Consider the following 25299-nt stretch of genomic DNA (forward strand, 5'->3'; position numbering starts at 1 on the left):
TACTTAGGTGGCGCTTTTTGGAATTGTCAGTTATTGTTTAATTTGAGCTTAATGTACTGAAGATGCCTGTGACACACAGGCAAAAATTCTACTATTAAATAATCTTTGTACGTGAGTTTTTTTCCATTATTAATTTTGTATCGATATGTCTACTCAAGTATACCTCTTTTAAAACTTACTGAATATTTTTTGGAAATCAGAGAATTCTTAAATGAATAACACATAAACATATGATATAACTTATTCAAATTATAGCTGACACTTGTTTAAATATAATATAATAAAAAGCTAAAAAAAAAACTAAATTTTAAGAATTAAAATTTAATATCCATCCAAAATTCACAATTTCCCTAACATACATTACTCTGTTCAAGCTGTGCTTCTAAAGTGCCCAAGTCTCCAAGAGCTGCATCTTCAGATCGCAAAAATACATCTACTTCTTGCATCCAACTGGATAAACCATCAACCTCTTCCTAAAGAAAAATAAAGTAATTGTTAGTTCTTCAACATAGGAGGGAGATAAAAATACCATGAAGGGGAAAAAAGTCTTTACAATTGCAATGCTGGCCTGGTTGGCTGAGTGGGTAGCACCTCTACTCTAAACAGGCTGTGAGTTTAAATAGCCCTGTGATATGGATGTAAATGAATGTCCTTAAGTATATGAATTTCATTAACTGATGTGGGACTGATGCCCTTCTTAATCAGAGGCCTGAAAAACAAAAAACTCTATGTCTGGTATCTAAGACAGCTACCCCTCAAACCAACTGTCATAGTTACTGAAATTTATACAATTTCTTCTTTGTTGTCATTTCGATGACATTCTTCTTTGATGTCATTTTGATAAAATAAACCATGCCCCTGGGAAGATACCTGAAGATCACCTGTATATTTGATGCAGTCACCAGGTGCAGCTACACCTGGTGACTGTCCACCAGGGATGGCTGCACAGGCATCTGCTCTGTGTCAGAAATGGCCTCTATTTTGGGGAATGATTGTAGTCTGCACTGGCTCCCAGCTAGAAAGTAGGTAGCCACTTCTAACCAATACCTTTCCTTGTGGTCTAAATGCTAACAACAGTATCCTGGATTCTAAAATGAACACAGACATACTGGCTCAAACATCGCCCGGGTCAACAAGGTTCATGTAGGGAATGATTTACATGCTATCCTATTGATGTGTAGGCTTTCAACTAACAAGTATAAATTATAAAAAGAAAATACGCTGGGTAAAGAATATTTGTTTACAACCAAAGAGGGGGGGGGGAAGTATTTTCTTTTCTACATGTCATCATATCAACTCTAGTTTTGCACGTGCACATTTATGAGGGGCTCCAGTTTGGGGGGGGGGGGGGAGTGGAACGAAAGTATAGTAAGTAAATCTCCACACTACTGTAAAATTCGATGCAGCATCATAACTTTTCCTAAATCTTATTGCATCGACTTTTACAGGAGTCACATCCAAAATTCACAAAAAGTAAACTTGTAAATTTTATATGTAAATAACACTAACAGCCCATATAAATTAGCCTAGAAAAATTAGCATGATACTGTGTAAATAGAAGATATATGAATATGTAGTTCAAGGGAAAATACCCTAGAAATCAGAAATATGCTAGAATTTATCTTCTTCTTCTTCTTCTTCTTCTGCAGCTTCTCCCACTTAAGTGGGGTCACTGTTTATTATGAGTCTCCTCCACACCTTCCTGTCTTGGGCTGTCACCACATCTAAGTTCTTCATCTTCAAGTCCTCTTCTACCAGCTCCCTCCATCTCTTCTTTGGCCGCCCACGCTTCCGCCTTCCTTGCACATCCATCTGCATGACCCTTCTTCCCACATATTCATCCTCCCTCCTCATCACATGACCAAACCATCTCAACCTTGCCTCCTGTATTTTCGCTCCTAAGTTCGTAACTTTCACTGTTCCCCTCACATAGTCATTTCTCAGATGATCCTTTCTGGTCACACCGCACATCCACCTAAGCATTCTCATCTCTGCTACTTCCATCCTGCTAATGTTATTTTTCCTCAGGGCCACAGTTTCTATAGCATATGTCATAGCTGGCCTCACTACTGTCCTATAAATTTTGCCTTTCAGATTGATCGGCACCCTCTTATCGCATAACACTCCAGCCATCTCCCTCCAGTTCCTCCAACCTGCTTGTATCCTGCATCCCACTTCCTTCTCACCTCCTCCATCTTCTTCCACTGTCGAACCTAAGTATCTAAAGTCTCTCACCTTCCTGATGACATTTCCTTCCAGCTCCAGGTCTGTCTCGTGGCCACCGCCCACTGCGCAACACATATACTCTGTCTTACTTCTGCTCAGTCTCATACCTCTCTCTTCCAGTACTTTTCTCCATCTTTCCAGTTTAGTTTCCGCTTCTTCTCTTGAATCTACACACAGCAAGATGTCATCTGCATACAACATTGTCCAAGGTGCATCTTCTCTCACCTCCTCTGTCACCACCTCCATCACAATATTAAACAGCAACGGACTTAATGCTGACCCTTGATGCAAGCCAACTGTTACTTGAAAACTTTCTGTCTGTCCCAAACAGGTCCGAACACTTGTCTTCACATTTCTGTACATTTCCTGCACCAACCTGACATATTTCTCCGGCACCTTCTTCTCCCTCAGACACCTCCAGACTTCTTGCCTTGGCACTCTATCGGTAGATATTGGCACTCTATCTATAGATAAATTGCCTTGGCAATTTATCTATGTAAGTAATACCAAAAGCCCATGTATAGAGACCCAGAGGAATTAAACATGCTAAAATAGAGTAAACAGATGTCTTAAAATAGAAGTTCCGGGGCAATACTATAGAATTCGGAAATGTATTTGATGTTACCACTTAGTATTGGGTGAAAGAGAAACCTATTGTAACCAAAGCAGTTCAATGCCACCTTCAAGGTCAATAGCAAAAGAGGGCGGTATACATCAGAAGCTGTTACGCTATGCTGTAAAAAGGATTAAATGTACACTTCAGGGAGATCTAGAAGTCTGTGCTTTCCCAAAGGATAAGAGTTTGCACGTGAAAGGTACGGGGGTCTCAGACCTTAATTCAAAGTTTGCACGGGAATATCTGGGGTCCAAAAGCTTCACGCAGGGTCCCACGTGAAGCCAAATAAAAGGATCATAGAATCGACTATCATCATTGACTATCGAGCATCAGCAGATTTGATGCCAGGAGAAAAGGAGGGAGTCGATCCATTGACTACGTTGGTTCCGGATGAAGTTGTGGAGGGTAACCGGAGGTGAAACCTTACAGAGTGAATAGCAGCCCAGGACCAGGATGACAAAGCCTTGACTGTCAGACCTTACGTCCCAGTGCCTACAACGCCGGAAGATCACGCTCCAGCCCCGTGAGCCATTCCAGAGGAGAAATGGTATCCATGAAACCTCTAAAGTGATAGACCAAGCTCTAGCATAGAGGGGGATTCAGAATAAGTCTGTAAAGGAAATACGACTAAGTGCACTGTACCTATGGAGGAGTCATGCGAGTTGAATTTTGTTGCAACCCTTTTTTTTATTTATAATGTGAAGGACTGTTCAGAAAGACTGAATTTATAGAATTGCTATATACAGTAGATTGAAAACTTGTTCGCATAGAGAGAAATTAAAGCAATTGTAAAAGACATTAATGAAAATTTTGACTTACATTGTATTGTAAAGAACTGGTTCAGAAGAACTGACAAGATTATAGAATTAAGAAATATAATGTTATGAGAAGTAGTTTGCTTAAAGAGTGTTATATTTTATGTGAAGGTTGGAATTAGAGATCATAATTAATCAAAGCATGGAAGTTCCTAAACTGTAAATGGGCAAATAGTTAATAGTTATCTAATTTAATTGTTTAATAATTTACGTCATTGGTATTTTTGTTGCATGCCTAAGAATTTGTCCTATATGATGTTTTTTTTCTAAGGTGCTTAGCTTAGAGAGGAAAAAGGAAAATAGCATCCTTTTAGTGCATACCTTGTATTACTATTTTAGTATAAATAAACATGTCTGTTATATTTAAAAGGAGTGCCGTCTGATCTTTTTCACAACTGCACTGTTCTCAAAAAAAAAAAAAAAAAAAAAGATCCTGTGAGCGGGGGGGTTGGAATTTGGTATGAATTTTGAGTTAAGAGTGAGCCACGACTGCATATAATTATAGAGGAGGAACTTTACTGGAAAAATAAATATTTTCTTATGCCATTTGGAGAACTTTAGTGGCACAGCTAGTAATAAATAAATAAATTTCTAGAGATCTCCAGCATAAGGAAAGAATACTAAAGGTAGAGAAAGGGAAATAAGATTAACTGAGTACATGAAAGGAAAAGTTAAAGTATAATGAAATAAAAATATAGAAGCCAAGGATAAAGAAAACAATATTTTACAACAATCAGCAGGTAGAATAAGAATAAAAAAAACAACTTAATATTACACTACCATCCAAGCAGAAGATTATATTCAAAAAGTTCACTACAGTCTCCAAATTATTTAAATTACCTTAAAAATTAGCCAAAATTACCAAACAATAACATCAGGAATTGCCCGACTATCTATCTTTCATCTGAACATCAAGGAATTACTAGATTAAAATCAGAGGTATTAAATGATATCTTTAAGCATGCATATATTTAGTACTGCAGTGAAGTCCTGGCTGTGGTCTTCCCAGTGGCAGGGAACTGCTTGCCAGTTTGGAACTAAAGTCATCATATGACTCTGGGGATTCAAATATTAGGGGGTATGGTAAATGAGAAGATACACAAGGTTTGTTTTCCTAGAGGTAAAATGAATAGAGTGATAGAGGCATTGGATCCGAGGAGTAAGTGCAAAAGAGTTGGTAGAAGTAATAGGGACAAATTACTTGACTGGAACAAGAAAATATAAGATTGGATATCAGGAGATCATTGAGAAGGATAAAAAAAAATAATAGTGTGATAGGAAAGATGAGGAAGAGAGCAAAGATTGTGAATGATATGTTAGCAGAAATGTGTAAGGAGCACAGTTTGCTAATGCGTGGAATGAGTTTGAAGGATGAACTGAACTGTATAAGAGTGATGGACTGCATTTGAATGGTTTTGGTCTGAGTCATTTGGAGAGACTGCTGCTGGAAGGGAGAGTAATAGAGTAATGAGTGAAGAGAATGAATCTGAGCAAGTGAGAAGCAATGTGAAAGAGAGGGAGAGTAAGGAAGGAGAGATTGAAGTGGTGCTTATGAATGAAGAAGTGGGTAGCATGAATGTGGAGAATGAGAGAACAAGTGTGCAATTCAAACAGGGAAAATGGGGAGACTCAGGATGGATAGGGGACCAGTATGAGAAAAGCTGATACTCCAAGAGGATATCAATGCATGTGTAGACAAAAAGGGACTGGGATGATCTGGGATCTAGGGAAAACAGTGGGATTTGAAGAATGTTATGGGATGAATAAAGAGAAAAAGTAATGGCTCAAGGAACATACACTATCTACCAATAATTGTCCGGACACTTTAGCAATTTACAATTGATACCAGCAGGACAATCCTAATATCGGGTATGTCCACCTTTGGCTTTGATCACCTCATGCACCCTTTGAGGGAGACTTTCCACCAATGTGTGGCAGACATCAGGTGGAATTTGTCTCCATTCCTCCATCAAAGCAGGACTTAGTTGAGCAGCAGGTTGAGGACATTCTGCTCTGGAGTCAATTGCTGCTCCAGTTCGTCCTACAGGTGTTCGATGGGGTTGAGGTCAGGACTCTGCACAAGCAATGGCAATCATTTAACACCCATCTCTTTATACCATTCCATAACGGCTGCAGCTTTGTGGCATGGGGCATTACCATCTTGATAGTAACATGGGTCCGTTCCATAAAACTTCCAGTGTAGGCAGCACCTGATTATCCAGAATCAAGATACCGAACTGCCTTCATGGAACCATGGATAACAACTAGTGGTCCCACTCCAAACCAGCTGAATGCTCCCCACACCATTACTCTTCCACCACCAAACTTTACCGTGGGTACAACACACTATGGTAACAGGCATTCACCAGGCTGCCTCCACATCTACACCTTGCCATCAGACTGGAAACAGGTGAACCTTGATTCATTGCTCCAGAGTACCGTTTTCCACTGGCCAGTTCACACACTCTTTTGCACCAGGCCAGACAAGCTGCCCTTGTTCACTGTTGTGATATTCAGCTTGTGTACCACTGTTCTTCCATGGAAACCCAGTAAATGGAGTTCTTTTCCTACAGTATTAATGCTCACCATGACGTTACTGGTGCTCTGGAACTCATCACGGATGGTCTGTGCAGATTGTACAGTTTTTGTGTGCCACCATTTTTAACACCCTCCTGTCCCTATTAGTCATTTTCAGCAGCCGCCCTGGATGTTTACCTGCATTAGTGATGCCAGAGCATCTCCATTTTTGTTGATCACACTGCCACCCATTGATTTTGAATGTTCCAGTTGAGTGGCAATGGTATGTATAGACATGCCACTGATGTGACAGCCCATGATGACACTTCTCTTGAAGTCAACAAGTTCATGTCATGTTGCCATACCCGTATATTCAATTGCTATGATGAAATACTGCTTCCTACTATCTGTACACCGGTTTTTATGTTATTAACAAACCTGGAATGGTCCATAACTTCAAATAACAGGGGTTTCAGGACAATTATTAGTAGATAATGTATGGAGAAGTCACATATAATAAGTGGTATCGGTGAAACTTGTTATAGGTTCAGGAATGAGCTGTTATGTTTGAAGTATAAGAAACAAGGCAAATGAAATGGTTGCATTGAATGAGTTCGTTCACCCAAAAATTGTTGGAATAAGTGAGACATGGTTAAATGAGAATGAAATTCTGACAGGAATAGAGACAGAAAGGTATGATGTATTTCATGAAGATAGAAAGAGTAATAAGAGAGGTGGAGTGCTATTGATGATAGAAAAAGAGTTATGTCCATACAAGGTAGACATGCAAGAGCATGTAAGAGGGAAATAGTGGCAGTGGTTTTGAGGTAGCATAATGAGTTAGAGGTGAACAGAAGAAAATACTTAATTGGATGTTGCTATGGACATGGTAATGTGGATGATAGTGACCATGAAATATATAATCAAATTAGCCAAGCAAATAAGAAAAGGGTGATCATTATGGGTGATTTCAATTATGGCAATATAGATTGGGATGATGAGATAGCAACTGGATGTAAAGAAAATGAGTCTTGATTTTTTGAGGTTGGTTGGTTGGTTTTTAGTTTATTTGGTACAAAAACTACAAAGGTCATACTGTACCATACTAAAGGTTATAAGCATTTACAGAAAAATAATTTCATAAAGCAGCATCTCTGGGTAAACAGAACTGCTGCAGAGGGCACAGCAACACACAAGATCAGAGGTTATTACAGTAGTGCAAAAATAATTAACAATATAAGTTAATACATAAAATATAAAACACTAAGGCAAAGAACACAGTATCTACATATATGTAAAATTATAATAGATGCCTTCATAGCAGTACAGAAATAGGCAAAAAGGGATTATTATACAATATGCATGTATGAAAATTAAATTTAGTAATGCAGTAGAAACAGAATTTAGAATACATATAAACAGAATTACTAGAAAGTACACAAATACGTAAGATGTCCTACAGCATTACATGATTATTAGAAAAATAAAGCAATAAATAAGATGCATACATAAAATGCATGTTAAGTGATACAATATCTACATATAAACAAAATTACTGCAGAGGTTTCAGCAGTACATAAATAGATAATTATAGGTTAACATATGTATATACAAAACAAGTCAAGGAAAGCAGTGTCTACATCTAGGAAGATTACAACAAACATTATTATACTAATAAAAGGAATTATTATATACAGCATTGATGCATAAAATTTAAGTTTAGCATTATGGTATTTACATATTAACAAAATTACAGCAGAGTGATACAAATATACAAGATCAAGGCCTATGATATTATTCTTGTTGAGAGGCTTATACGCTGGTTAAACATGATAACTAATATTTAAGGAATTGACAGCGTATACTAGAAATATAGATTAAATAAACTTTAATATATACTTTCCGATATTTCAGCGAACGTCACGTTGCCATCTTCTTGGGAACTTACTACAAAGACACGTGCACACAAGTACTACATAACAGCAAATGAGAACTGAAGCTAGGACGCTAACGTTTTCCTAAAGTCCTGGTGGTGCCCCCTGGCGGGCTATATTGGTTCTTGGCCTTTGGGCTGAAGGTCTTCTGATAAAAGTTTCCCAAATTTGGGGCAGTCTCATGCATCCAAATTTGTTTATGTGATTTAGTTCAGTGGTTCAAGCCCTAACGATCAAGCCCTAACCACTGAACTAAATCACATCCGTGACACTTTCTCAGCCAACGGCTACCCCCTCCAAAAAATCCAAAAAATACTTAACCCAGTTATCCACAACTCACCACCCCCTCCCCTTCACAAAAAAGATTACTCTAAATCCATCACCATTCCCTACATCCGAGGCACCTCGGAAAAAATCAATAAAATCTTAAAAAAAACATGACTTGACCACTTGTTACAGACCACATAGAAAACTGGCATCCCTTATCTCCGCTCCACCAAAGACCAACCACTTCCCCTAGACCTACCTGGTGTATACCAGGTCCCTTGCAGCTGTAAACTGTCCTACTTTGGCCAAACAGGCAGGACAGCAAATATCAGAATCTCAGAACACAAGGATTACATCCGATTTCACCAGTACAGCCACTCTGGGATTGCAGACCACGCTCTGGATACTCGCCACAGAATAAGATGGAAGAAAGCCACAGTAATACACCGCAGCAAGTTCAAGTATGAAAGACTATTCATGGAATCAGCCTCGGCCCTTAGGAACATGCCAAACCTCAACAAATTTGGATGCATGAGACTGCCCCAAATTTGGGAAACTTTTATCAGAAGACCTTCAGCCCAAAGGCCAAGAACTACCAATATAGCCCGCCAGGGGGCACCATCAGGACTTTAGGAAAACGCTAGCTTCCTAGATTCAGTCTCATTTGCTGTTATTAGTACTTGTGTGCACGTGTCTTTGTAGTAAGTTCCCAAGAAGATGGCAACGTGACGTTCGCCGAAATATCGGAAGTATATATTAAAGTTTATTTAATCTATATTTCTAGTATACGCTGTCAATTCCTTAAATATTAGTTATCAATAAGGCCTATGATAATACATAATTGGTCAGATATATTACAAATAAAAGATAAAAGTTAAGTTAAGCAAAAAAGTATTTACATATAAACAAATTTATGGTCAAATGTGTTTCTACAAATTAATTCTTTCTAAAAAATTAAAAACATCATACAATTTGCCTGAGTCTGCTAGCATTTTCCTGAGTGTATATGGCTTGGTTAGATAGGTGAAAATTTCATTCCTCTCTCGTGTAAATTTTTGACAATCTACCAGAATATGATGAATAGTAAGATGCGTGTTGCATTTTTCACATATGGGAGGGTCATCAGCTCTCGGTAAATGAGAATGCGTAAGGTGACTGTGACCTATGCGGAGCATAGCAAGGACAACCTCCTCCCTTCTCTTTGTACGTTGACTAGAAAGCCAATGTTTAATTTCAGGTTTAATGTTATATAATTTGTTTGTTGATGTTTCTTGCCATGTTAACTCCCACTGAGCAATTAGCCTTGATCTTATAAGTTGTCTGTAGTCTGTATATGGAACTGTCAAATAGTATGTGGAGAAGGTATGGGCTGATTTAGCAGGCTGCATCTGCAGCCTCATTTCCTTTGATTCCGATGTGGCTGGGAATCCAGCAGAACTGGACATCGAAATTAAGGATTTTCATTTTGTGAAGCAGGTGTAGCACTTCATAAAGTATACTGGATGAGGATTATACATAGGAGAAGAGATAGCTTGTAAAGAGCTCAATGAGTCTGCATAAATTATACACCTTTGGTAGCAGTTTTCTTTTATATGCACAAGTGCAAGCTGAATGGCATGTAACTCTGCTGTATAATTACTGCAGTCAGGTGGGATCTGATTTGAAATAATAATGTCAGGAAACACAGCAGCACAGCCAACAGAGATGTTAGTTCTTGAACCATCAGTATAGATGGGTAAGAAATCAGCGTGTGCTGCTCTGTGTGCATTAAATAATTGCAGGTAGATGGATGATGGGGGTATAAGATTTCTGTAGCTGACAAAGTGAGAGGTTGCAAGATGGTGTGCAAACCTGCCATGGAGGGATGTTGTTATGTTTAGTGTACCTAATGTTGTCAACATTTATACTAACAGCTTGCATAGTTTCTTTAATATGCATACCAAAAGGATGTATAGCAGTTTGATGTGTGTGATATTGAGCTTCCCAACGCAGAGAGAAGATACTATTCCATGTAGGGTGATCCGGGAGAGATTTTATTTTTAGGGCGTAATTAAGAGACAACTGTTTTCGTCGAAGTGATAGAGCCGGTTCATTTGCTTCTACATAGAGACTTGGAGTGGGTGAGGTGCGAAAGGCACCAGTAGCTATCCGTATACCCTGATGATGGATGGAATCCAACCATCGTAGGTTACTCTGTCTTGCTGAACCATAGACTTGGGACCCATAATCCAGCTTTGAACGTATAAGTGCACGATAAAGATGGAGCAATGAAGCTCGATCAGCACCCCACCCAGTAGAGGATAGAGTGCGAAGGAGGTTCAAAGTTCTTTTGCACTTTTCTCTTAGTTGACGAATATGTGCTAGAAATGTGAGTTTTCTGTCAAAAATGAGTCCCAAGAACTTGGTTTCTGTAGTTACTGGAATAACAGTAGGTCCCATTATCAGTTCAGGATCTGGTGATGAGTGCGTTTTCAACAAAAGTGTACACAGACACTTTTTTCGGTTGAAAACTTAAACCCATTATTAAGAGCTCACAGAGAGACATGATCAATTGTTTGTTGAAGTTGTCTTTCAATTACTCTCATGTTACGTGAGTGACAGTATATTGTGAAGTCATCAACATACAGAGCATTGTCTACAGTGGGAGGAAACTTTTCAATGATTGAGTTAATTTTAATAGCAAAAAGGGTTATACTTAAGATAGAGCCTTGGGGAACACCTTGTTCTTGAAGATATGGTTGAGATAGCATACTTTCCACTCTGACTTGGAAAGTTCGCCTGGACAGAAAGTTTTTAATAAATATAGGGAGGTGTCCTTTGAGACCTAAGTTATGAAGGTCTTTTAATATGCCATATCTCCAGGTTGTGTCATAAGCTTTTTCCATGTCAAAAAAGACAGAGACAAGATGTTCTCACTTCAGAAATGCATCTCTTATACATGTTTCTAACCGAACTAAATGATCTAAAGTTGATCGATGTCTACGGAAACCACATTGTGTATTGGAAAGAAGACTGTTGCTTTCTAAATACCAGAGAAGTCTGGCATTAACCATTTTCTCTAGTATCTTACAAAGACAGCTGGTCAGAGCAATGGGTCGATAATTATTTGCTTGTGTTGGATCTTTTCCTGGTTTTGGGATAGCAATGACAATTGACTTATGCCAAGAATTGGAAACTCTTCCTCTGCAAGTATTCTATTGTATAATAAGAGAAGAAGATCCATAGAAGATAATGGTAGATGTTTTATCATTTCATAATGGATGTCATCAGGTCCTACTGCACTAGGGTGAGATTGTAGGAGAGCTCTTTTTAGTTCCTCCTTGACAAATGGCTGATTATATGGTTGAAGAATGTTGGTAGAAAAATTAAGCCTTTGTTTCTCTTGCTGCTCTTTCAGCATTAAAAATTCTGGAGAATATGAAGCTGTTGCTGAGATTTTAGCAAAAGTTTCTCCTAAAGTATCTGCAATAGCTTTGGGATCAGCAAGAACATTTCCATTATAGTCCAAGGTGGACAAATAATGTGTATTATATCTGCCTTTCATTTTCCGGATTTTATCACATACAATTTTTAGACTGGTCATTTGATTAATTGATGTAGTAAATTGGATCCATGATTGTTTTTGACTCTGACGTCTTACAAAACGTGCTCTGGCTCGAGCACGCTTGAAAGTTATTAAATTTGATGTGGTGGGGTATCTACGAAATATGCTCCATGCTCTGTGTTGATCTTTTTTGGCTGCCTGACATTCTGGGTTACACCAAGGCTTTGGATAGACTCGAAATCGAGATGATGTTTTTGGGATGGAGGTTGTTGCTGCCTGGACAATGCATTCTGTTATATATTTTACAGCTTCATTGATAGGTGTTTGACTGATGGCATCAGCATTAAATTTTGCAAGATGAAAGAAAGTGTTCCAGTCAGCCTGGTCCATTTTCCATATAGGTATCTGTGTGGGTGAACATGGTTCCTGTGAAGACATTGTACAAAGAACAGGAAAGTGATCACTTCCATATATGTTCTCTTCAACGTCCCACATGAGCAGTGGAAGAATGGAAGAAGAACAGATTGTAAGATCAATTGCAGAATATGAACGGGTAGGCATATGGAAGAAAGTATTGAGTTTATTATTTAGAAGGGAAAGGTTATTATTATCAAGAATTTTTTCAATGCTTCGACCTCGTCTATTAGTGTTGGCACTACCCCATAGAGTATTGTGACTGTTAAAGTCACCCATCAAAAGTATGGGTTCAGGCAGATGCGAGATAAGGTTATCAAGATCAATTTCATTTAGCTCAGCATTTGGTGGTAAATAAATTGAACATACTGTAATAAGGAATCCCACAGAGAAGCGAATCGCTACCGCTTCTAGAGGAGTATTAAGTTGGACCTGATGGAAAGGAGTATGACTGCCCACTAGGATAGCTACTCCTCCATGAGCAGGACCATCTCCAGTTCTATCCTTACGTACAACAGTGAAATTCCTAAAGATACGGTCCTCATTGGGTGTTAAGTAAGTTTCCTGTAGACAGAAACAGAAAGGTTTGTGTTTCTGCAACAACATCTTGATATCGTCAATATTCTGGCGGATCCCACGACAGTTCCATTGTAAAAATTTTCCTATTGTTTTGATTTTATTGACTTATCTGGTTTTCGAGAGGTTGAGGGCTTATCTTTGTCAGATTTATATTTATCCACTGTTTTTGGGAAGTATGGACGCCAGTGTCCATCTCTTCCTCTGGTAGAGTGTTCAAAACATCAAATTTGTTAGGGTCAGTTGGTATGCTTAATTTGCTTTCAGTGGGTATCGAGGTATCCATTTTTTCTGTGCGAGTGTCTGGTGGTTTATCTTTGAGTGAAGTCTCCACCATAATTTTTTTGACAGATGAGTTTTCAATGAATGGGACCATTTTTGAAGTTGTCTTTGGAGTAAGGCCATAGGTCTTGTGATTAATGTGTTCAACAGAGAAGCACTTACGATCGTAAAGTTCATATATGGTGAAATTATCAAATGGTGGAATAGACATACATGTTTGAGTTGCTGTTTGCACTTTTTTAATTGTTACTTTTTCAGCATAAGAGGATTGTAGAACAGGTGTAATGGTGGCTAGCTTTCTTTTTGCATCTTGATATGTTATGTTTTGTTCTGTTTTTATTTTTTGCATCTCTTTTTCATCTATCCATTTCTGACATGCACGAGAGTATGCTGGATGATCTCCCTGACAGTTGACACATTTAGCTTTTTTTTCACAGCAAGATTTATTTTCATGTTCTTTACTACCACATCGAGCACAGGTAGTAGAACCATGACAGGCAGTTTGGGCATGTCCATATCTTTGAACATTTAAAGCATCTCAGCGGGTTAGGGATATATTCTAACAGGACAGCTGAGATACCCTGCTTTTACAGATGTCGGAGGTCTAGGTGTATCGAAAGTAAGGATGATGTTCTTGGTTGGGAGCAGGCAACCATCCCTGCGTATCAGGATGCGTCTCACACCCGTAACTCCTTGTTCTTTAAGCTCTGAACATATCTCCTCGTTAGGAACCTCAAGGAGATCCCATTCTGATATCACTCCTCTACTGGAGTTGAGTGTTCTGTGAGGTGTTACTGCAATTTGTATTCCACCCATTGTCGTTGCTCTCAGTAGTTTCTCGGAATGTTGTTTGCACATTGTTTCCACGAGGATATCACCAGAACATAATTTCTTGACAGTTTTGGGAGATCCTGCCAGTCTTTCTAAACCTTTTGGATAAAGAAGGGTGACATTTTCCCAATTGGTTTTTCACCTGTTGCATGAATGATTAAAAAGGTTGGTACATTTATGTTAGTGTCCGATATCTTTTGTTTCTTACTTCTGTTTCCATAGGTTGTGTCTATATTATCAGTACTTGGTTGGGACTTTGTTAGGGTCCCTGAAACATTTGAGGATGAAGAATTCATATTTTAAGGAATTTTAATTCGGCGCCAAAGCTCCCCACCCACCGTGGAGCCACACATGGACGCCCACTACCCGGCAAGCAAAGAATGCGCTCAAGAGTGGAACGCCAGGGCTACCCTGGATGCTATACTGGCACTGCAGCAGGTCTAGTATCCTGACCCCGGACCATGGGGTGAGAGACTTACTGCAACACCGTTGACCCTTGCAGGCGAGCCCACTAGCCGATTGATCCTGGCTGGGCCATCCAGGACCACCCGTCTTGCCGAAGCAGGGGCCAAAGTAGTGCAAGACTACCAGGATCCCTCTTTCCGGATGTCCACGGGTCGCACCACACGGCAAACACGGCGGCAGGCGTTGGATCCCAGTGATGGTGGTCTGGAAAAAGGATAGTGAAAAAGACTCAGGAGAAGTAGAGCAAAGAATACGGGAAGAAAAGCAAAGAAAAAGAGGAAGAATGAAAAGGGCCAGTACCATCACTGGGAGGTCCCCTCCACCACGAACAGGTGCCCCACATGGGAGGGGTGATTTTTTTGAGGGACAACTACTTCAGGCAGTATGTAACAGAGGGCAAACGAGGATTGAGGGTCTTGGATTTGATCATCTCATCAGAGGATGTTATTATAAATGAGTGGCAAATCATTCTCCAGTTGGTGAGAGTGACCATGAAGTGATTATCTGGGTGGTTGCCAGCAGTGTGAGGACTTCTGTGAGGAAAGGGTATATGTGGAACTACAAGGTTGGTGATTATGAGAAGCTCAGGAGACAGTTTGCAAATGCAGCATGGAATGAGGAGTTGGGTGGAAAAGAGATCAATACTGCTTGGATGATATTCAAGAACTATCTAATAGAAGCAATGTCTAAATGTATTCCAAGGGTAAGAAGGCTAAATAAGGTAGGTGCGAAATGGATGAATGAAGAGATTAAGCATGTGCAGAGAAAAAAGGCATTATGGAGACAACATAAGATGAGTGGTAATAATCAATTCCATGAGGATTACAAAGAACAGGCAAGGAGGGTGACTTGGTTGGTAAGGGTATCAAAAGTGAGGTATGAGTGGCAGTTAGCTAATGCAGCCCCCCCCCCCTTCCCAAAAAAAAATGAATGATTATGGAAGGATGATATTGATTGGAGGAAATGGTATAAGAACAATTGCTGTGGAGGATATAATCAAGATATTTAATGAGCAGTCATAAAGGTCTTTCATTCTTGTGAATGTGATATCAGGATAGTTTGAAAGCAGTAGATGATGAGTAGGAGACACTGACTGTAAGAGAACAAGAGGTATATGGGGAAATGAGCAAACTTGATGTTAATAAGGCTGTGGGACTTGATATATCACCACATATTCTGAAGGAATGTGCCAGGGAGTTGACATCTGCCTTGACATATTTGTTTAATGAGTCTTACACTGGGTCAAGTTCCAAAGGAGTGGAAGGAAGGCAAAATTGCACTGCTTCATAACAGAGGTGACAGAAATCGAGCATTAAATTATAGGCCTATCTGTGCATCAGTTGTGTACTTAGATACTTAGTGCACTACTTTGTACACAGTAGTGTACTTTGCTAAGGCTTTTGATAGATTACTGCATGATAAGTTGATAGTTAAACTACAGTGGATGGGGTTGGATATTATACTAGTGCATTGAATTGGAGATTAGCTATCTGATAGGTATCAGCAAGTTGTGTATGGGGGAGCAATATCCCAGAAGAGGAAAGTCACTAGTGGTGTGTCTCAGGGGTCTGATTTAATGCAATTGCAGTTTAACTTGTATGTTAATGATATTGGGAAAGATTTGGTTGGGGATATTCAGTTCTTTGCAGATAATGCAAAGTTGGGACAAACCATAAGGTGTAGAGTAGAGATTCGTGTTCTGGCCTTACACACAGACTTGAATAGATGGGGCACAGGAGTGGGAATGCCACTTCAATGCCGCAAAATGTAAGATTTTAAAAATTGGGAAACAAAGACAGGATGTAGAATTTATGCTTGGTGGGGACATATTGTTGAAAGTGGCAGAAATTACGTTTTCCTGCCATTTATGTCATTTTCCATTGGGTGATGGTGGATAAAGATCTAAAATTTAGAGGACATATTGCCAAAATTGTGAGGACAACAAAACAAATTCTGGGAATGATGTAGAGGACACTGACTTGTAGAAGTAAGGAGTTTCTTATTCCAATATATAAGGCATTGATTAGGCCACATATGACTACTGTGCACAGATTTGGTCATCTGGTTTTCAAAAAGAAGAAAAGATGTTAGAAAGAGTCCAGAGGCGACTGACTAAGGTAGTTTCTGAATATAAAGAAATGAACATATAAAGAAAAGTTGAGAAGATGCAATTTACAGAGTCTAGTGGATAGGAGGAAGAGGAGTGATATGATAGGGATGTACAAGTTGGTAAGGGGGTTGCTATAGGATCAGTGCTGATCAGTAGAGGAACCTACAACCTAATGATGGGAGAATAGAGATGCTATCCACTCAGTAGTCAACTAGGCTTGTAAATACTGACAAACTGTTTAATTTTGGTAAGTAAAATAAAATTAAGGTATATATATATATGTATATATATATATATTTTTTTTTTTTCATGAGGATAACATTTTTCAGGAACTATATGTGTGTGATTTATTTACAGATTCATGATAATGATGAACTACTTGTACATGTTCCATTGTTTACTGACTAACAGTTTCATCAGGAAGATAAACATACAAGAGAATATACAAAAAAAGAACTGAACAGAGGTTTTCATAAAATGATGGGAGATTGGGAAAGAACAAGAGGTCATCCCTAGAAGCTGTATAAGGAGTGAGCGAACAAGGGAGTGAGAAGCAGGTTTTTTGCACAGAGAGTTGTGAATGATTGGAATGCATTGCCTGAGAGTGTGGTGTCTGCAGAGAATTTGAATATGTTTAAGGCAAGTATGATGAGCCGTGTGTATGACAAAAGGACCTCCTAGATGAGACTGACTCCATGGGGCTTAGCAGAATAATAATAATGACTCTTATGGACACACAGCTCAACATAACAATGAGAACATATATGATACCATAAGGTCTACTCCACTCCTATGATTCCCCTTCCCACTTCACTCCTCCATGTTTCAGAAGAGAAGAGAAAGCTACACCATCAAATAAATAAATAAAATCAATCATTACACATATCAAAATATCTCCACTTCCAGTTCACCATATTGAATTCAGATATCCCATCTGGCTGGTGGATATATCAGATGATGGTTCCCAGGACTGGTAGAGAAGACTCTGGAATGAACTACAAACTATAAATTTGACAGATGGATCTGATCACAGATCCAACATAATTACATAACCCATAAATCCTACTCGAGAGACTGAAATGGTATTTAATGGTATTTTTTTTTCCAAATCACTTCAGGACTCTAATCAGAAAGAAGGTTCTCTTACACACTGCAGCAATGAAAATTATTTAGCACCTAAAGACATTCACAGGCATCCATCTGGAATTTGACCCTACAACCTACTGGCTAGAGAGTAGAGATGCTATCCACTCGGTAGTCAACCAGGCTTGTAAATACTAACAAACTATTTAATTTTAGCAAGTAAAATAAATTACTTGGATATAGTTTTATATATATACATAGTTATATATATATATATATATATATATATTTCATGAGGATAACAGTTTTCAGGAACTATATATTACTGTATATATACAGTAAAACCCCATTTTTACATTCTTGCAATTTACGTTTTCCTGCCATTGGTCCATTTTCCATTGGTCCCATCTTAAGGGCTATCTTACGATATATTGTTTTCCCACCATTAACAACTTGATGTTGATGTTATTTCCCATGATTTGCGGTTTTTTCTCGGGTGGCAACACCGATTTTCGAATTGATTTCCTCTCATTCAAATCAATTTCTGAGGAAATCTGCGCATTTCTGTTCCCCGATGGCGTTGCTTTTGGCTGTAGTTTCGTTTCTGCCATCACAGTGACTTGCACGCTTCCAGCAGTGATGTAGTGATACTGTGATTTTTCAATCACAGTACGAATTGATATTGCAGAATTTCTGCTACGCAATTTAGAGTGTGATAGTTGCTTTCAAGTTGGAGTGGTGGATGATCCATGTTAGTAACATGGAGAAAAAAGCAAATAATATATTTTGGTAGAAGAAAAGATGGTAATTCTGTGATGTGTAGATTGGCATGTCGGAACACATGTGCAATTAGCAAAGGATCTTGGACTCTCCGTGCTCACTTTGAACATGATAGTAAAAAAGAGGTCAAGCATTGAACTCAATGCAAAGCAATCTGGTACTATGTCAAAAAAATTAAAATATACCTGGACAGTGACATATGATGAATTGGATAAACTTGTGGCGGAGTGGTTTGTTTCTACGAGAAAGTCAGGTATTCCAGTCGATGAATACTATACTCCAAGCAAAAGCCCTTGAATTTGCTGTGATGTTGGGGATTAATGGTTTTACTGTTCAAATGGATGAATTGATTGTTTCAAGATTTGTCACAATATTGTGTATAATCAAGTATGTGGAGAAAGTAATAGTGTTGCAGGGGAAACTGTAAACCAGTGGAAACATGAACTAAAGACTATTATTCAGGACTACGAACCGAAAAATATTTTTAAATGTTGATGAAACTGGGCTCTTTTATAACATTCTGCCAAGTAAAACATTGTGTTTTAAAGGAGAGAAGTGTCATGGTGGAAACTCAGCAAGTAGACAAAACATTAAACAAAAACCAAGGTGTTTTAAGAATGTGAAAAATCTGCCTACTAAATATGATGCTAACAGCACAGTATGGATGACTTCACATCCACCATGCATGCTCTGGATGCTAAAATGGGGGCAAATCACTGCAAAATACTACTACTGCGAAACAAATGTCCTGCATACCCTGAAGATCTGCAGCTCAGAACATTACATTAGATTAGTGTTCATTCTCCCTAATTGTACAAGTGAGCTTCAGCCATTAGATCTGGGCATCATCCATGCATTTAAATGGAAATATAGAAAAATGCTTGTTGAAAACGCTGTGTTTATGCATGATAATGGTATGGACCCAAAACAAATAACTATATCGATTCTTGATGCCATGCATTATGTGGCCAAAGCATGGCTGCATGTTACTCCTGAAACCATATCCAACTGTTTCTGGAAGGCGGGAGTTACGTTTGTGGAAGAGGAGGAACAACTACAGGAGGAAGAAGATGTCAGAACCCAACAACTGGTATGTGATGGATGAGTCTTCCTCATTTCAAGACTATGTTGACGTTGATGCTGGTGTGATCAGATCAATGGTACCAAGTGTAGAAGATATCCTTTCCAACCACCTTGGTGAAGAAGAAGAGGAAGAAGTAGTTGAAGAAGAAGACTGTGATCAAGAACCTACCGTTCCTACAAGTAAAGAAGCAATGGAAGCTATCTCTGTTTTGAGACGGTATTGCAAGTGCATCAGGAGACGATGGGGCATTTAATGCCTTATACACTGTGGAGAGGCAGGTGGAACTTATAAGAGTGCAGAAAGAGCAAAAACAATCAACAATTAAAGATAAGATTTTTTAAATAGATAAATGTAAAAATTGTAAATTCATTTATTTTCAGTTATTAAATTTTGTAATTTAGAATGAAGAGTCACATACTAACAGTAAGTCATCTTTTAGCCTTTTTTTAATGTTTTTTACATTTCCTGCTATTTATACTTTTTTCTATCCGTCCACTGGAAAGTGTAAAAAAGGGGTTTTACTGTATATATGTATATATATATATATATATATTTAATAGTTGGGCAGACTTGTTATCCTCATGAATCAAATCTTGGGAAGTTTAACAGACATATTTATTTAGATTAGGTTGTTTTTTTTTTAAATATGTGAAAAGATAAGAGGGACAACCATTTTGTTCATCATTTTGGGATTGCTGCCACTGGACAAGAAGGTCTGGTGAATAAAGAAGAGATCAGCTTTGAAGGAAGCCTATTTTGAATGGAGGCCAGAGGCTTTGTTTGGGAAGGCAGGGGAGGGGGTCTTAGAAACCTATTCAGGTTTCTGAGAAAGAGCCATTAAGAATATGTATATTAAAGATGCCAAGTGTAAGCAAACAAAGCTTATGTGTGAAGCCACTACACAACTGGGCTACTTGTATATAGAGGCTAATGACTTCACATCAATTGCCTTAGTATCCCATAATGCAAAGCACATATGCTTTGCATTATGGGATAATTTGTATAATATGGGAACATGTATAATGCTATGCATTATAGGAAGAGTCACTACCCAGACTGGTTTTCACCTTTATTGAGATCTCATCAGTGGAACCAGACCCAAAAGCGATACAAAGGTTGAAAGCCCTTCCCATAATGCAATTCATGTGAAGTCGTTAGCTTCTGTATACAAGTAGCCCAGTCGTAAAATGAATTCACGTGCAACTTTGTTTGCTTTCACTTGTATAAAGGATTAAACCAAGAATATAACTTCTTGGCATCTTTTATTCATAGCATAACCAATGGGAAAACTTTCAACATTAGGAAGATGTGTAATTAGAGTGCACAGAAAGGGCAGACTTATTATTTTCTTTTTGTATAGTGAACTGGATTCTGTGGTGCTGGTATAGTCAGTAAAGAGGGAGGGAGTAAAGACGACTATCTGTCTGGGTAGTGTAAAGAATAGGAGGGGGGGTCGGTAGCATCTACAGTTAGGTGGTGAAGATGACGATTTATGAATATTTATTGGGTTTATGAATTAGGAGAGCAGATAAGGGTAGCTAATCTGACTACCCATATCTTGCATGTTTTGTTGTGGAAATACCCCTCAAGGTATTTCCACAACAAAACATGCAGACATCTAGCATTTGTTATTGCCACAGGAAGAATGCCTGGATGACTGCAGAGATTTTTGAGGAATAGTTCCATAAAATTTTTGTCATCACAAAAATTATCATTTAGTATATGATCATATACTTAAACTGGTATGAGACCTAACACAGAGAGTCAGGGAAACTAAATTATAAAGGGAGAAATGGTGTGAATGTGAGTGTAAGAGCGACAATGGTATATAACTGTGTTAATGACGGGAATGGGCTTTGTCATGGAAATGTTGACGAGGAAAGAATGATTTCGGGTTTGTGTTCATCCTGTTCAGACCCATCGTATATGTGCACAGATGTCTATTGCGTAAGGCATTAGAGAAGAACAGAGATCTGCAAGTTGTCCAACTGTGTCAGGCAGACTGCAAACAAGAATATACAAAAGAACATGCAAGTAGATTATTATGTCTGCATGAATGCTAGGAGTATCAGAAACAAAGGGGTAGAGTTTGATTCTTTAACGATACTTGAGACATAATGATTAGAAATATGTGGGCTGTTCAATAAGTAATAAGACTAATTTTACTGTGGTGAAACCATTCATCACAATATTAATTTCTGTGGAATAAAGAAATGTTGCTGTATGTATTAGAGGTTGATAGATGGTGTATACAGGCTGGTGTGCCTGAGTGTCACATGACTAAATGCAAGCGCTCATCGGCACGCCTACGAGGTGCGACCAGTCTTCGAAATGGAAGCGTCCTTGGAACAGCATTATGCGATTAAATTTTGTGTGCGTTTGCAAAAATCGGCATTGGATACTTTTAACATGATACACGAAGCTTTCCATGATGAAGTAATATCGAGGGCAAGTGTTTTTCGCTGGCATAAAACTTTTAAGGAAGAAAGGCAAAATGTGGAAGATCTTGAACGTGAGGGAAGACCTTCAACGTCCATCAGAGAGACAATGATCAACACAGCAGCAGCGATTATCATCAAGCACGTCAAAAGGAAGCGTCCATTGCTAAAGAATGGCTTCTTATTGCACCACGATAATGTATGGCCACATATTGCTGGTTGTGTAGTGGACGTTTTGCAGAAGAACAACACAGATATCCTACCAAACCCTACATACAGTCCTGATCTCGCAGCGTGCGATTTCTGGCTGTTTCCTCAGCTCAAGAAACCACTAAGAGGCCGCCATTTCAAAAGCAACAAAGCATGTGTAAAAGCTGCGGAGGCAGTTTTGAAAGAACTCTCAAAAAAACGGACTCTCACATGTGTTTAAGAAGTGGACGCAACGTTGGGACAAATGCATCGCGTCTCACAGTAGTTACTTCGAAAAAGACCACGTAAATGATGATGATTAAAGGTAATCTGTTTTCTGTATAAATATAGTCTTATTACTTATTGAACAGCCTACGTATATACATGTTTACACAAGAATAATGTTTAATTTGCCAAATATTTCGGTCTGAATATTACAGACCATCTTCAGTGGCTACATAGGAATAGTTTTAAAAAACAAGGTGGAATACAAACAATTGATCATTCATACATAGAACGAGCCAAGTGATGTCATATCACTAAGTATTAGAACAGTAAACATTTTTAAAGTCATAATTAAAGATATTAATTCAGAAATTCATATAATAATCTTAAATAACATTATACTAATATAGGAAATTTACATTAAAAAAAAATTAATGTGTTATCCTGATTAAACTTTCCCAAATTTTTGATATAGATATACAGTCATCACGATTCAAGTTAGGACACTGAAGTAAGGCCTCCACACTTTCTTTAAATAAATGTTCAAATTTGTAGCGACATCTGTGTAGGAGGAGAGTCTTGGACCAAAGGATGTTGTGGCTTGTTTCTAATCCATGCTGAGCTAATCCAGATTGATCATTCACATTTGTGAATGATCAATTGTTCGTATTCCACCTTGTTTTTTAAAACTATTCCTATGTAGCCACTGAAGATGATGGTCTGTAATATTCAGACTGAAATATTTGGCAAATTAAACATTATTCTTGTGTAAACGTGTATATATTTCTAAAGGGGGTAGAGTTTGTTGCCTTAGTCAATATGTTGCAACCTCAGATTGTAGGAATTAATGAGACCTGGTTATCAGAATCAGACCTACTAACCAGTATCGAGTGTCATGAGTACAGTATTGTTAGGAAGGATAGAGTGGATAGGAGAGGAGGGGGGGCATGCTGCTAATGATATAGGATGACTTAAATCCAGTTAGAGTTCAGACCTATGAATGTAGTAATACTACTAACAATATTTCATGTCGATACAAAATTAATAACGGAAACCTCACATACAAAAATTATTTAATAGTATAATTTTCGCCTGTGTGTCACATGCATCTTCAGTAAATATAAGCTCAAAATAAACAATAACTGACAATTCCAAAAAGCGCCACCTACGTAGCTGGTGTAAGATAACTAAAAAAGTCAATAAATTTCCTAACAAACAAAAAAAAAATGTATACAATAAAAAGTTAGGAAAGATTAGCTGATTTATAAAGTACTATCTCCCATAAAGGGGATAGATGTAAGCTGTCGGATCTGTTTAAGTTAGGAGAATGAAGTAAAGTTTCACATGTTTTTTTTCATAAAGGCATTCCATGAGGAACCCACTTTTGTGAAGGACTCTTGTCTTTCTCCAATGAACTCTATGTCTAGTGAAGATGGCATGTTCTGCAAGTCCAGACTTTTCAGGTTTAAAGTATTCAATATAAGATTGGTGTTCTTCTAGCCCAGTGGTTCTTAACCGGTGTTGTTCCCCGGAAGGTGAATACGTGTTCTGCGAGAAGTTCTGGAATTTGTCATTTTAAAATTAATTTGTCAGCACAAATTAATTCAGTGATTGTTTAATTGATGTTTAATTAATTAATAATTAATAATTATCAGTTATTGATTAATAATAAAAAATCAGCTAAATTACCAATTAATTATTAATTTATACATTACAAAATAATTAAGGTGTTCCGTGAAAATTTCAGGATTTGTGAAGTGTTCCGTAGTCAAAAAAAGTTTGAGAAACACTGTTCTAGCTGAATAGAGGCAGATCTTCCTGTTTGTCCGAAATAAGATAATTCACAAGATCACGGAATCTGGTAGACACCTGGATAATTAGGATGTGGAAGCTTGTCCTCAGGAGAAGTGAGAAAGGTGGAGATTTTTCTAAATGGTTGAAAGGTAACAAAAATATCCAGTGGTTTTAAAACTTTTGCTATACGTTCACTGATGCCTTGTACATAAGGGATAGTAATGCGCGTTATTTCTTCTGTGTTTGAAGAGGAAGACATATTAAAACTATTCAAAGTTCTTTTAATGAAGCAATTCTTATAACCATTAGATAGAAAGGAAGAAGTTATATATTGCAGTTCTTTCTATAAAAGATCGTCTGAAGAACAAAAGGAGCTGGCCTGATGAACCAGTGTTTTAATAGTTCCTGCCTTTTGACTGGGATGGTGATGAGATTCAGCATGGATATAATGACCTCTATGAGTGTTCTTTCTATAGACTGAGAAATGTAGGTTGCCATCTGGTTGACGAAGAATTAGAAGATTTAAAAGGCTAACTGCTTATTTGATTCTACTTCTAGGGTAAACTGGATCCTAGGATGAAGTGTGTTTAACTTAAAGAGAAACTGTCGAAGTTCATCAGAAGAGCCATTCCATACAGCAAAAATGTCATCGACATATCTGAACCAATGAGTTGGTCTGGGAGAAATGTTATCAAAGATACATTGGTCTATAGAAAGAAGATTCATACAGGCCATTATATCCATGCTGAATCTCATCACCATCCCAGTCAAAAGGCAGGAACTATTAAAACACTGCTTCATTGGGCCCACTCCTTTTGTTCTTCAGACGATCTTTTATAGAAAGAACTGCAATATATAACTTCTTCCTTTCTATCTAATGGTTATAAGAATTGCTTCATTAAAAGAGCTTTGAGTAGTTTTAATATGTCTTCCTTTTCAAATATAGAAGAAATAACGCGCATTCCTATCCCTTATGTACAAGGCATTAGTGAACGTATAGCAAAAGTTTTAAAACCACTGAATATTTTTTTGCCTTTCGACCGTTTAGAAAAATCTCCACCTTTCTCACTTCTCCTAAGGACAAGCTTCCATATCTTAATTATCCAGGT

General features: G+C 38.1%; 1 protein-coding gene across 1 annotated transcript in view; it reads right to left on the minus strand.

Moving 5' to 3' along the window:
• Window positions 1–25299, minus strand: part of Dys (Dystrophin) — a 923162-nt gene that overhangs the window by 650296 nt on the left and 247567 nt on the right. The window contains exon 23 of the mRNA XM_090409612.1: window positions 360–473. Within this exon, the coding sequence (XP_090265738.1) occupies window positions 360–473 (114 nt within the window). The remainder of the gene's footprint in view (window positions 1–359; window positions 474–25299) is intronic.

Source organism: Typopeltis vanoorti, chromosome 19 (genome assembly GCF_054136105.1).
Source record: "Typopeltis vanoorti isolate ZY-2024b chromosome 19, IOZ_Tvanoo_1.0, whole genome shotgun sequence".
Lineage (NCBI taxonomy): Eukaryota > Metazoa > Arthropoda > Arachnida > Uropygi > Thelyphonidae > Typopeltis > Typopeltis vanoorti.